The sequence below is a fragment of the Emys orbicularis genome, chromosome 6 (assembly GCF_028017835.1).
Source record: "Emys orbicularis isolate rEmyOrb1 chromosome 6, rEmyOrb1.hap1, whole genome shotgun sequence".
Taxonomy (NCBI): Eukaryota; Metazoa; Chordata; order Testudines; family Emydidae; genus Emys; species Emys orbicularis.
In genome coordinates this window covers 16323949-16338182 of record NC_088688.1, presented here as the reverse complement: position 1 = coordinate 16338182, position 14234 = coordinate 16323949, and the positions used below count along the sequence as shown (strand labels likewise).

At 42.8% G+C, this 14234-nt stretch overlaps 1 protein-coding gene across 1 annotated transcript in view; it reads right to left on the bottom strand.

Moving 5' to 3' along the window:
- Positions 1 to 13575, bottom strand: part of LOC135880473 (tetraspanin-36-like) — a 56332-nt gene extending 42757 nt beyond the window's left edge. Inside the window, exon 1 of the mRNA XM_065406775.1 lies at positions 13399 to 13575. Within this exon, the coding sequence (XP_065262847.1) occupies positions 13399 to 13458 (60 nt within the window). The 5' untranslated portion in view covers positions 13459 to 13575. The remainder of the gene's footprint in view (positions 1 to 13398) is intronic.
- Between the last annotated feature and the right edge of the window lie 659 nt (positions 13576 to 14234).

The window sequence follows — 14234 nt, the reverse complement described above, 5'->3', positions numbered from 1 at the left end:
CACCCCCCCCAACCGCAGCGTAGACATAACGCTAAGCGTATGCGTGTTCAGAGCAATAGTGCCTCAATCTTGTTCGGGGCCTTCAGGGGATACAGGAAGATAAATAAAACTGTGATCTTCTTTGCAACTGCTTTAATGTAGTGTAAAATGTCCTCTGGATATAAAATATTGATTTCTTAAAATTAGGGCTGTCAAGCGATTAAAGCAATTAACCATGCTGTTAAACAATAATAGAATACCGTTTATTTAAATATTTTTGGATGTTTTCCACATTTTCAAATATATTGACTTTAATTACAACACAGAATACAATGCTCACTTTATATTTATTTTTATGATAAATATTTGCACTGTAAAAAGAAAAGAAATAGTATTTTTCAATTCATTTAATATAAGTACTGTAGTGCAATCTCTTTACCATGAAAGTTGAACTTACAAATGTAGAATTACCCAGTCTCCCTTGTCCCCTAAACCTAGAGGTGCTCCCCATAGCATGGTGGGGAGACTGTCAGGAGTAATTAAACCCAAAGCCAGAGTGAAAAACTGCATTCAAAAATGAAACAATGTAAAACTTTAGAGCCTACAAGTCCACTCAGTCTTACTTCTTGCTCAGCCAATCGCTCAGACAAACAAGTTTGTTTACATTTGCAGGAAATAATGCTGCCTGCTTCTTGTTTACAATGTCATGTGAAAGTGAGAACAGGTGTTCGCATGGCAATGTTGTAGGCGGCATTGCAAGATATTTACATGCCAGATGTGCTAAAGATTCATATGTCCCTTCATGCTTCAACCACCATTCCAGAGGACATGCATCCATGCTGATGATGGGTTCTGCTCGATAACTATCCAAATTAGTGCAGACCGAAGCATGTTCATTTTCATCATCTGAGTCAGATGCTGCCAGCAGAAGGTTGATTTTCTTTTTTGGTGATTTGTGTTCTGTAGTTTCCGCACTGGAATGTTGCTCCACACCCCGTCCTGATCAAATTTTGGAAGGCAATTCAGATTCTTAAATCTTGGGTCGAGTGCTGTAGCTATCTTTAGAAATCTCACATTGGTAGGTTCTTTGTGTTCTGTCAAATCTTCAGTGAAAGTGTTCTTAAAACAAACCACATGCTGGGCTAGGTTCCCTCTAAGCTGCCCAAGCCCGCCGGAGCTGCTGGCAAGAGGAGCCCCTCCCTCGCCCCCCCCCCCAGCCCAGCTGGAGTTGCCGCAGCCAGGGAGAGGTGCCTCTTCCCCGGCCCGGAGCTGCTGTGGCGAGAGAGGGCTGGGGGGTATCCTCTCTCCCAACCACAGCCCCGGGGCAGCCTGCACCCAAACCCCTCATCCCCAGCCCCACACTAGAGCCCACACCCCCTTGCTCCCCAACCCTCTGCCCCAGCCCTGAGCCCCCTCCCGCACCCCAAACCTCTCATCCCTGGCCCAACCCCAGAGCCTGCAGCACCCCACACCCCAACCCTCTTCCTGAGCCCCCTGCCGCACCCCAAACCCCTCATCCTCAGCTCCACCCCAGAGCCCGCACCCCCAGCCAGAGCCCTCATCCCCCCACACCCCAATCTTCTGCCCCAGCCCTGAGTCCCCTCCCAGACTCCGAACTGCTCAGCTCCACCCCCACCACATGAATTTTGTTATGTGCACCAATATGAAGGTGATGTATCACACATCATCTCCATATTGGTGCACATAACAAAATTCATTCTGCACATGGATGTAAAAAATTAGAGGGAACACTGATGCTGGGTCATCATCCAAGATGGCTATAACATGAAATATATGGCAGAATGCGGGTAAAACACAGAGCAGGAGACATACAATTCTCCCCCAAGGAGTTCAGTCACAAATTTAATTAACAAATTATTTTTTTAACAAGTGTCATCAGCATGGATGCATGTCCTCTGGAATGGTGGCCAAAGCATTAAGGGGCATACGAATGTTTAGCATATTTGGCACGTAAATACCTTGCAATGCCAGCTACAAAAGTGTCTTGCAAACACTGGTTCTCACTTTCAGGTGACATTGTAAACAAGAAGCAGGCAGCACTATCACCTGTAAATGTAAACAAACTTGTTTCTCTTAGCAATTGGCTGAACAAGAAGTAGGACTGAGTAGACTTGTAGGCTCTAAAGTTTTACATTGTTTTGTTTTTTGAGTGCAGTTATGTAACAAAAAAAAATCTACATTTGTAAGTTGCGCTTTCACTATAGTACTTGTATGAGGTGAACTGAAAAATACTATTTCTTTTATCATTTTTACAGTGCAAATATTTGTAATAAAAATAATATAAAGTGAGTACTGTACACTTTGTATTCTGTGTTGTAATTGAACTCAATATATTTGAAAATGTAGAAAAACATCCAAAATATTTAATAAATTTCAATTGGTATTCTATTGTTTAACAGTGTGATTAAAACTGCAATTAATTGCAATTAATTTTTTTGAGTTAATCGCTAGAGTTAACTGCGATTAATCGAAAGCCCTACGTAAAATCCACCTCTCTGCCATGGAGCAAAAATGACCAATATTTTTCAGGGCCAACAAAATAATTCAAAATCCCTTGCAGCAGCATTTAAACACTGTCCACAAAGTTATATTGATATAATTGCATATGCTGGTGTAGAAACAAGGAAATAAATCTAAAGAGCTATTGTCATTATGACCAAGTTGGTTAGGACACTAGAAATGGATTATTTCCTTCTTGGGAAAGACATACTTTAATACCAATACAGGTTATTGTAATCAACTCCATTTTAGCCTGAGCAGTCAAAGTTATAAACAAGTGAAAATAGCATCTTATAAGGGGAAGTGTTGTGCAACCTTAATAATAGGCTGTGGTAGCAGCCTAATGAATAATGCAAACACGGGGACAGTGATATTAGCTGTCCAAAGCAAAGTGTAGCTTATAACTCACAAGTAGAGTGCACCACTTCCAGAAAACACCTCAGTGTTCATACCCTCAACCAAAGTTTCTTCCCTGCTATGAGAAGTCCCATTACAGTCAATGGATCAAATTCAGCCCTGAGTAATGTCACTGAAGTGTGAGTTGCACTCACTTTCCCCAGGGCTGAAAATGAGTTTACGTGAGAGTGAGTATAGGCTACAAGATCAGGTTGAAATTATGTTCAGGCACCAGGTTGTCTGTAATGTAATATCTCTTCTTAAAGAAACAAAGCAAAGCCCTCCACTCAACTCAATCGCATTTCTCTATCCGTTTCCCTGTATGTAATAGGATGACCAGCTGCGATTTTCAAAAGTTAATTCCAAATTTTCAGGGAATATTCTATGTAACAATATTGATTTTGGTGAAAAAAAGTCAGAAAACCAGAAAAGCCTGATTTCCACGAAAACCAGGCCCATAGAGTGTCCATTTGGTGCCGTGGACCACTTCACTGCTCATGAAGTTCTGTGTGTTATCCAACATTTCTACTGCAAAGAAAGGCAGGGCGGGGGGAAGAGAACTTGTCAGAGTGGGAAGTCAAGGGGCCCAGCTGTTTTGTGGGGACAGGCTGGAGTGAGGCCTGGCTGTGGGGATGGGTGGGGAAGGGAGGTGGTCCAAGAAGGAGCTCGAGGATCAAGTGTGCGACACTCTAGGAATAAAAATGAGAATAATTTGACCCTCGTGTGCTGGTGATGTGTTAAATAAAGTGACTAATTATAGATGAGCAAAATTTTTCATTGAAAACTTTTCTGGGGGGAAAATACAAATTGAGTGACAACAAAACATTCTGCAAATTCATGTCGGTTTCACCAAATTGTTTGGGTGGAACCCGCCCTCACGCCACCCCAAATCCTGAGAAAGCTAATATTTTGTTTTGACATTTTTGAAACAAAACGTTTCAATGTTTCGAGTCAAAAACAACTTTTTGTTTTAAAATTTCCTTCAGTTTTATACATTAAAAAAGAAAACTTACAAACTTTTAAAAATGCTCAAAATCTAAACAAAACATTTAATTTTTGGTCAAACAAAATGTTTTGCTCAACCGAAATCAAAATTCTTTTTTTTACTTTTTGGTTTACTGAAAATTTTGAAAAAAATTCATTTCAGGTCAACCCAAAATGAATTTGGTTTTTGATTTTACAGACCACCAGTGAACTGAAAAATCAGTTCTTTGCACAGCTCTACTCCTAATAATCTATTACTGGAAGGTCAGACATAGTCATAACAATAATTTGCCTTGCCCTCCTACAGCAGCTTTCATAAGAAGATCTCAAAGTGTTTTAAAGACAGTGAACCTCACCAGACCCCATGTGAGGTAGATCAACATTATCATTTCTGTTCACAAATGTGCATCTGAAGCAGAGAGAATTAAGATTAACATTTTAAAATTTGGAACTATGTTCACAGGTGCTGGAACTAGAGGTGCTAGGGGTGCTGCTGCACCCCCTGGATTGCAGTGGTTTCCATCCTATACAGGGTTTACAGTTTGGTTCAATAGCTCTCAGCACCCGCACTATACAAATTGTCCCAGCGCCCCTGACTATGTTGGCTACTAAAGTTAGACATTTCAGTCTATGGTTAGGCCCTTAAATAAGTGACCTGCTTTTCAGAGGTGCTGAGCACACACAACTCCCAGTAAACTCCCCCTTCACAGTAGCAATACCTGTATGTGTTTTGACACCAGCATCTCCTGCAGGGGAGTCACTTAATGCTGTATTTTTGGCAGGTAAGTAAAAGAGAAACTGATCTGTAATCTCTTTATTTGTAATAGTCACATGCAGACAGGCATTACGATAATGATCTGGGATCTCATACAGGGCTTACTGCATTTTTTAAACAGCATTTCAGTTCACGTCTAAGCAATAATTCCTACCAAGGCATTGTACCTGCAGCCTCTATTATGTAGGCGTAAGGTGAATTATTTCCCACAATCATTTTCAAGCTGGGTAAGATGTGCAGTTTTTCAGTGCTTGGGCAAGAGAGGTATTGCTTACAGGTGAATTGAAATGCTGTTTGTAAATCCTGTAGGAGTTCTTAGATGATTATCAGAGATACATGTAAAGACCAAACTATCACAAATTAACATATTCTAAAAGATGAAAAATCAGTTCCTCCTTCACCTATCTGCCAAAACCTGAATTCAAGGTTCTGCATTTCCCCTGCAGGAGCTGAAGTGACTAACACATACAATGGTAATCGTTAACAAGCTATCATGTTAACCAAGTTATCCCACCCTCTTATCCAAATAAAACAGGTTGTTATGTTCTAAGGCTGTGCCTAGGAATGGAAGGCTTCTCTGCCGCACTGTAAGCTCACATGCTAGAAACCTGGAAGGAAACCCTAAGAATAGCCAAAACTAGACTGAAGTTTATGCTTCTGGTGGTTATTTGAGTTCCAATAAAGACAAACACCAGTGAAGGGGTAAATTTGAGCTATATATAGTGTGTAGTTCCTCTCAAAGCAGGGATAATTTCCATCTGCTTACAATGAAGTACTGCAGCATTTCTCTATGCTTCAAACAGGAAACAGCACACAGCAATCATAAGTAACTGCACAGCAAATCAGTAAATGTTAACACTTCAATGGTGCCTACTTTATGCACTGTATAAAAACAGGACTGTAAAACTAGACACCAGGTTTCGTGGCTCTTGATCTCCTTTCTTTCAAGTGCTGAACTGCTTGTTGGATCAGTAAACAATTGATATTTCAAGAGTGTCAGTCTCATTTGCACACATCATGCTTAACTCTGCCTTTTCTCTGATATTTGCACACCAATCCCACTGCCAGGGCCGGCCCACAACATTTTGGCACCTGAGGCGGGGAACTCAAATGATGCCCCCATGTCCCCTCGCTTGGGCCTAAACTTTGAAAGGTCTCAATTCTGCCTTCTTCCTGTTCTACTCCTTTCATGGTACTGCTCTGCAACCTACCCCAATAAAGGAGAACTGTGATGAAGTGGGACTGTTCTTAATGTTTCCTCTGAATACTGTGTGGGTGCCTCAGTTTCCCCTATGCATTTCTTAAGTCTCCAGTGTGCATAAATGGCCGACACTCTGTATCCTGGCAACAAATGGCCGGGGCCCTTCCCCCCTGCAAGGGAATAGCTAAAGGTAAACAAAGAGATCAGGTGATCTCCTGGCCCGGGAAAGAGACAAAGGCCAGAAAGGAGGGGCTGGAGGGGGTTTCAGTTGGGAGCTGGCTGGGGACGGGAAGTGAGTGCAGACGGGGTTGTCTGGCTCGCTGGGCCCCAGAATGGACCCGGCTGAGGGGTCCCGTTCTCTGTACCTACAAGCTCTGTTTTAGACCGTGTTCCTGTCATCTAATAAACCTCTGTTTTACTGGCTGGCTAAGAGTCACATATGATTGTGAAGTGGGGGTGCGTGCAGGACCCTTTGGCTTCCCCAGGACCCCGCCTGGGCGGACTCGCTGTGGGAAGCGCATGGAGGGGCAGAGGATGCTGAATGCTCCAAGGTCAGACCCAGGAAGGTGAAGCCGTGTGAGCTTCTTGCCCTGAAGACAGTCTGCTCCGAGGGAGAGGAGGCTCCCCAAAGTCCTGACTGGCTTTGTGGGGAGCAGTTCCAGAGCATCACCCGGGGACTCCGTGACAAGAACTAACAACTTAAAATGCCTTGTTCAAAAATGTTAAGTAACACTTAACTTTCAAACACCTGAACAGCAAATGTAACTTTTCTTGTCTGCACAGTAAACACCGGCATTTTTATCTGTTTGAATAATCAAAGTGGTGGTTTCCGTACCTTCTTGGTTGCAAAGATCTGAACTGCTTTCTGAAGGTCCACAGTCTGGGCCAGCTCATGCTCTATTGAGATGGTTGCAAGGCCAACCAGCCTCTCCTGTGTCATTGTGGAGCGTAGATGTGTTTTTATTAACTTCAGCTTGGAGAAGCTGCGTTCTCCACTGGCAACTGTTACAGGAAATGTTAGAAGTATGCGCAGAGCAACAAAAGCATTTGGAAAGAGGGTGGTCATCTTATTTGTGCACATATATTCCAGAACAACCTTTGGAGTTGATCCTGCTGAAATGTATCTTGAAAGGGCTTCCAGTTCATCACCTAAATCACTCGCATCAATATCGCGCATGTCATCATGTGTCAATACTGTCTCTAGTGCCCTGCATTGCTGGTGTAGGTCTTCTTCAGGTATAGTGAGGAGTTTGGGAATATCATACAACATCCCAAATATACTGCTGTGTTCCTTGAGCTGCATGAAACGTTCCTCAACTGGCGGTATTGCACAATCTAGCACCTGGTTAAAGAATTCAACTTTGAATTGTTGTTTGAGGTCTCTTATGGGATTATCCCATGCCTCGTAATCAAAATGTCTTCTTCTTCGGTGACTCTTGTATTCTTGAATGGGTGGGAAAATAGCTTCAGTGTGAAGTTCCTCTGCCAACTTCTGTGCACTCTTCAGAACGTTTTGAAATCCCTCATCTGAACAGTAAGACTGTAGGTATGACTTTGCTTTGTCCAGTTGTTCCATTGCTCCAGATATATCAATGTCAACATCTTGGAGTCTCTTGCTTACAACATTTATTTCAAACAGTATGTCATGCCACAACACTAAGCCACACAGAAATTTGAAGTTATGTATGTTTCTGGTGATTCCATTTCCCTCTGCCACTGTTCTCCCACAAACAGTTCTTGTCATAGCATTATCCTACATAATGGCAACTATGACATCATCTATCTTCCCAATTTGGTGTTTGACAGGCTTTATCGCCTCCACTCGACGTTCCCATCGTGTGGCACTCAGTGGTTTCAGTGTCAGAGAGGATGTTCCCAGATGTTGCTTCAAATTTTGCCATCGATAACTTGATGCAGAGAAAAATACATAGATGCTTTGAATTACTTTAAAAAATTCAGCAGCCTCACTAGAAGTTGATGCTGCATCACTGACCACCAAGTTCAATGAATGAGAACTGCATGGGACAAAAAAAGCTCGAGGGTTTAACTCTCGGATCCGTGTCTGCACTCCTCTGTTCTTTCCTTTCATGTTGGCACCATTATCGTAGCCCTGACCTCTCATGTCAGCTATCGCAATTCCCGTATCTTCCAGCTTTTTAAGAAGCACATTTGTCATACCAGCTCCTGTAGTATCATCAATATCAATAAATTCTAGAAAATGCTCTCTGACAGTCACCATTGCAGGGACATTTTCACTAGTGAAACTCTGTTGTTGTTACAAAACGCACCATTAAACTCATTTGTTCCGTATAGCTGATGTCAGGTGTGCAGTCCAGAATAACAGAGTAATATCTTGCTGACTTCAGATCTGCCACAATCTTCTGTTTGACTTTTGTTGCCAGTAACTGTATGATCTCATTTTGAATTGTTTTTCCAAGGTAGTGGTGTGTGTACATTTCTTGGGTGGTGACTCTTCTTAGATGCTCTTGGAGTACAGCATCAAACTCAGCCATCAGCTCCACAATTTTAAGGAAGTTTCCATTGTTTGGCACATACAGCTGATCTGAAGTGCCATGCAGTGCTATGTTTTGGGTAGCAAGCATTCTCACAATGGCAATGAGCCTTTTCAGAACATTTTGCCAGTAAAGAGACTCTGATGCAATCTTCTCTTGATGCTGATCATCTATGGTGGCCTTTAACCTTAGTCTCATCTCAAGCTCTTTCCACCTATGGAATGCTCTCTGGTGATTTGCTGCCTTCTCATGGCATGCCAGATTTCTAGCCAGATTTTTCCAGTCCTTTGTTCCTGTAGAACCCAATGTGGCTGGAACATTAGACTGAAAGAGTTTGCAACAAAAACAGCATGCAGCATTCTGGGTTTTTGAGTACATAAGCCATGGCCTCTCCACTTTGTCACCATTGGGGATTTCACACAGTAATGTGTTGGATGGAAACTTCTATTTTCATTGTCTTTGGGGAACATGAAGTTTTTCACTTGCTGTCGCCCATGCAGTACAAGGAAGTCCCTCAGGCTACTGCTCAAGTGGGTCCACAGTCCTGGATCATCTAGACTTAAGGAACTAAACTCAGCAGAAGCTTTTTCTTGCACCTCCACCACACTCTTCTCTGATCTACACTTTTCTTCAGGAATGTGCATGGTTACATCCATTTGAGATGGAGATATGGATGCTGCAGTAGCTGCCAGGTCACCTGCACTCTAACTGGAAGATCAGGCATCTCCTCACCACTCACATCCTCACTGGGGCTGGAAGGCTCACCGTGAACATTTGTGTCTATGTATCTCAGGAGAGCTCCTTCCTGCTTAGATAGAAAAGCTTCCTTTGCTTTCTTTCTTTTTCTGAATGCTGCCCCAGAGGGGCGTTTTCTTCTTTCACTCACGACTGCTGTTCTGTGCCAGCTTTAGTTGCTCTCAACACTCAGTTGAAGGGGACAAATAAGCAGGCTGGTAGCAGGGCCTGAGTGAGGGAAGATATCAGCGTCTTAAGGGCCTAACTGGCTCCTACTACTTCAGTTGACTGCCTGTTCTCCTCAAGTGGGTTCATGGAAGCAGCAGGAAACAGGAAGCTCCCTGAGAAGCTGGTGTTAATCAGTCCAGGCTTCTGGGGATGCTAGAGAGGTACATAAGATGCTCCTCCTCCTCTCTCTCCCTGCAGCTCCTGCTGCTTTCTGTTATTCCCTCTCACCTTTTCTCCTGCCTGCCTGTTATGTCTCTTGTGCCCTCCTTCCTCCACCACACCACTCCACCATCTCTGTGCATCTAGAGCAGAGAGAATACATATGCACCAGCAGCAGACACAATTTTCTGCACTCTGGGTCCTGGGGGGAGGGATAGCTCAGTGGTTTGAGCATTGGCCTGCTAAACCCATGGTTGTGAGTTCAATCCTTGAGGGGGCCACTTAGGGATCTGGGGCAAAAATCTGTCTGGGAATTGGTCCTGCTTTGAGCAGGGGGTTGGACTAGATGACCTCCTGAGGTCCCTTCCAACCTTGATATTCTATGATTCTAGTGGCACCCCCCCCCCCCAGTCTGGCACCTGAGGCGGCTGCCTCAGTTCCCCTCATGGTAAGGCCAGCCTTGCCCACTGCTGACAATGCAGAAATATCTGTAGAAGGATCCAAGAGGAAGAAAAGTGCTTCACATTAGAAATGCTGATGACTTGAAGTCAGTCAATGGGAGTTTCATGCATGCCTCTGGGGGACACACTTTGGCCTGTGAAATCCAAGCTTTGGTTTCCAGTGATGATCTCACAATGAAGGTATGAATGTTAAGAACTCAACAAGGGGAATTCTCCATCTCGTCTGTCCTCCCCTAATGTACATTCACCAACAGATTATTTCATTTTAACAAGGGGAGTTGAGTTCCTTCTGGTTTTGCCACATTTCAAGCCCTGAGCACAGCTCACCACAAAGGGGTTTATTTCTGAAAAGCTCACTTCCGCAAATGAAGTGATCTATCCGGTTCATTTCTTTCAGTCTATTGCTGAATTACTCAAACTTTCCCACTTGTCAGGAAAGTCCCAAAATACTAACTGGAATCTTTATTGCCATTAAAATTATATTACTATAGTCAAACTCACATGAGTCTTATCCCTAAAAATAGCAAAGAATCATGGCTGAAAGCTGTAGCTTCTATGTGGGATCTGAAAAGGGGGTGGAGGGGCAGTTACCTGTCACAAATTTTACACCAAGGTCTTCTTGACTCACATTCATACAACTTGAACCATTTCTCTCCCCCAACCTGTTATTTTCCTGACTAATACTTTCAAAAAGATGTCATGTACTGTTTGTAAGGCAAACATTGGCAGCTGTACTCTGGCTATTCAAATATCTTTGTACATGATGAGAAAATTATAAGCCTGAAAATTCTTATAGAACATGAGGGCTGAAGTGCCCCGGAACTGATATACCCATAGAGGAGTCATTAGACCAACTGTATAACAAATCCAGCTATACTTTTACTTCTTAGTTTTTAACAGCAATTTTACCTTCAGAAACACTAAAGACAAACTACTATATGGTTCTAAAAGTAAACATAATTTTTTACTCACACACTTAGCAGATATATAACTAAATCATACTACTCTATGAAACCACTTCAGCAAGGAATTTGTACACAAGTACAGCATATTTAACCACACTCTGGTTAACCATAAGTTTCTTTAATTGGTTGGCTGAAAGTCCTGGTTAACCAAAACGTGGTCATGTCCCCTAACACAGTGTGCACGATTCATTGCTCCCTCATTCAGCCAACCCTCCATTTAGTCAAATGGTTCTGATGTTGCAACCTGCGCAGTTCATTTATATGTGTCCATTAACCATTTAGGAGCTGCAAGACTAACGAAGCTGCCAATGCGCTGTTTCTATTTGAGCATGTTCACACACTTCAGAAACATAAACACTTAACTGGATTCTCTTAATATCATGCATTTGTCTGGGGTTCAGGAACTAAATGTTCTCCATACAAAGTAAAGAAAAATACCTGGTAATATGCCTGGGATGTAACATTTGGATCTAGATCTGAACTGTGTGTCCAGATGTGGGCTTTTGGTTCAGGTCTGCCTGTCTCCAGAAAATAACCATTCAATTAATTTCATTCGTATGAAATGATCAAGTGTGCTACACTCAAACTTCTAAGTTTCATATTGAAACTAATTTAAGAAAGCCCAAAATCAATGTATACAAAAAGCTGTGTCAGCTACGGTGCTCAGCAGAGTCCAAAAATAAATGCAGAAAGAACAGTGAAACTTTCATTTTTACATGAAAGTGCTTCCAGCACTAACACATCTGAATTGCTTCACTGCTGGAGAAGAAATGAAGTGCAGCAGCCAAAACCACAAAGTAGCATATGAAGATTTTTGTCTGCTTTTCCTAGGTTGTAGAGTATGCTGCAGGGGCTCGCCAGCCATTTCATTCCATTCACCATTTTATAAGAATGAAATCCTCTTGTGGACCTGCTTTCCCTTCCATCATCCCATTCTGTTTATTGCTTGACTCTCAGACCACCAGAAAGGAGTTCATCGACCAGAGTTTGAGAACTGTGTATACTTTGGGTCTAATTCTCCTAGTAATCTCCATTAACTTTTAGTGTTATATGGTCTATGGCACAGCAAATCAGTTCTCATTCCAGCCAGCAGAGAAGAGCGTAATGAAATGGCTAGCGTGTATGGATACCAATATCACTGCAGTAATAATGGATAAAATGATGTATGCAATGTTATAATAGCCTCACCGTTTAAATGTTTCTTCTTTAAAACTAATCAGTCAAAATCTTTCTTTGAGTTTAGAATGAATTAAAACTCAGTTATATTGATCTGAATTTCATAAATGAGCACAGGGTTTTGTTTTCTATTAAAAAACAATTTTACAAATTCTCATGAATCAAAAGTTCATTTTAAAGAAAAACTTTGTGATAACATTTAAAGCAAGAGATTAATAAATGTGTTAACTACAGTTCAGATAAAGTCATGAACAACAAACATAATTTTTCAAAGACTGAAACTCATTACTTACCTGAAGATTTTAAGAGAATAAGAAACTTTGTGCCCAGTTCTGATCTCCCTTACACTGAAATAAATAGAGTGTAGCTAACACTAATGGAGTTCACCATAGTGCAACAAGCATTAATTGGAGAAAGCCCTATCTATGGTCAACATCCCAGGGAGGAAAGTCTGCTTCCCATCTGGCAGTTCACCTCCAGCCTCTAATATCACAGAATATTCAGCTGGAGCTACGCTGCTTTACACCAGATGGATATGTGACCCCCTAACTCTCTGGTGTCCTCACTTTCTGTCTTTCATAAAATTTCACTTCATTACCTACAACTCTAATATGGAATCTCTAGCTTACTACCCTGGGGTGACCAGTTCTGGGCAGAGGCAGAAACCACCTGCCTTTAGTTAGCATTTTTCATTGTCTTTACATAGCCTCTTACGCTTGGTTTCACTAATAAAACTACTTTTAAAAGTTTAGTTGGAAAAAAAAACAGTTATGTGTACAAAATTACATTAGTAGGTTTGCTTCCTTGCTGTGAGAAAAAAATAGATCAATGGAGTTAAATGTGTATTTCCATACCAAATCCCCCTTCAGTTCCTCTTTAAGGCACATCTGCTTTGTACTGACGCTCACTCATTGCTCTCCGATCTTTCCTTAATTTGCCCAGTAAAAATGGACAGTTGATCATATTAGTGTTAACACTCTCAAGGCAGTAATAAGAAGTAATAATTCATAACAATTAATGTTGTTTATAGAGCAACTAGCATACTAAGTTACAGTAAAAGAAGTACAGATACTGACCCCAATCCTACAGTTCGGACTCAGACAAATCTCCCCATCAGCTTCAGTAGGGAGTTTTGCCTGAGTAAGAACTGCAGGATCAGCCCCAGAATATCTGAAAACATCTGCAGTTAAATCAGTTCAGTGAAAAGAGAAAAGGGTGAGAGGACTGTTACAGAAAGCTAGTAGTGGCAGCAGCCAAAGGACGGTCAGGGAAAGTTATCAAACTAAAGTTTCTTCTATCAAATTACCCAAAAGATGACGCTGAGCAGCAGCAGCACTGTCTTGGAGGTGATCACGCCACAGTCCATGTTTCCTGCTGGCCTTGCAGTCGAGCTTTGTGTAGAAAGATCTGGTGGCTTCTGCTGCCTATTCAGCAGAGTCTGTGTGTGTCAGGTTTCTGTGCGCTTCTCTCCCACGCCTCTCAGCTTCTTGTCTGAGCCAGGCCTGCTCAGCTATCACATGATTTGCAACTCGCTGGACCAGTCACATGCTCCTTAGCGTACAGAGCAAAACAACATCTTACTGTAGTGTTCTCTTTATTACTGTATGTAGTCTGTCTGTCTAAAAGAGATTACCGTAAACTCGCTAAACTAGCTCTGCAACTACAACTAAGTAGCTTACCATATAAACACTAATAGCAGTGCCACCACAACATAACCCTTGCCAGCATTACCACACTTGCAGAGGTGGATCAAGACCAGGGGTTGGCAACGTTTGGCACACGGCTCGCCAGGATAAGCACCCTGGCGGGCCGGGCCAGTTTATTTACCTGCTGATGCGGCAGGTTCGGCCGATCGCGGCCCCCACTGGCCGCGGTTCGCCATCCCGAGCTAATGGGGGCGGCGGGAAGCCGCGGCCGGCACATCCCTCGCCCATGCCGCTTCTCGCCGCCCCCATTGGCCCGGGACAGCGAACCGCGGCGAGTGGGGGCCGCGATCGGTCGAACCTGCCGCGTCAGCAAGTAAATAAACTGGCCTGGCCCGCTAGGGTGCTTACCCTGGCGAGACGCGTGCCGAACGTTGCCGACCCCTGATCAATACTAAACAAGGCTCAAATGTAACAGAACTTTTAAGGCCACCCAGAA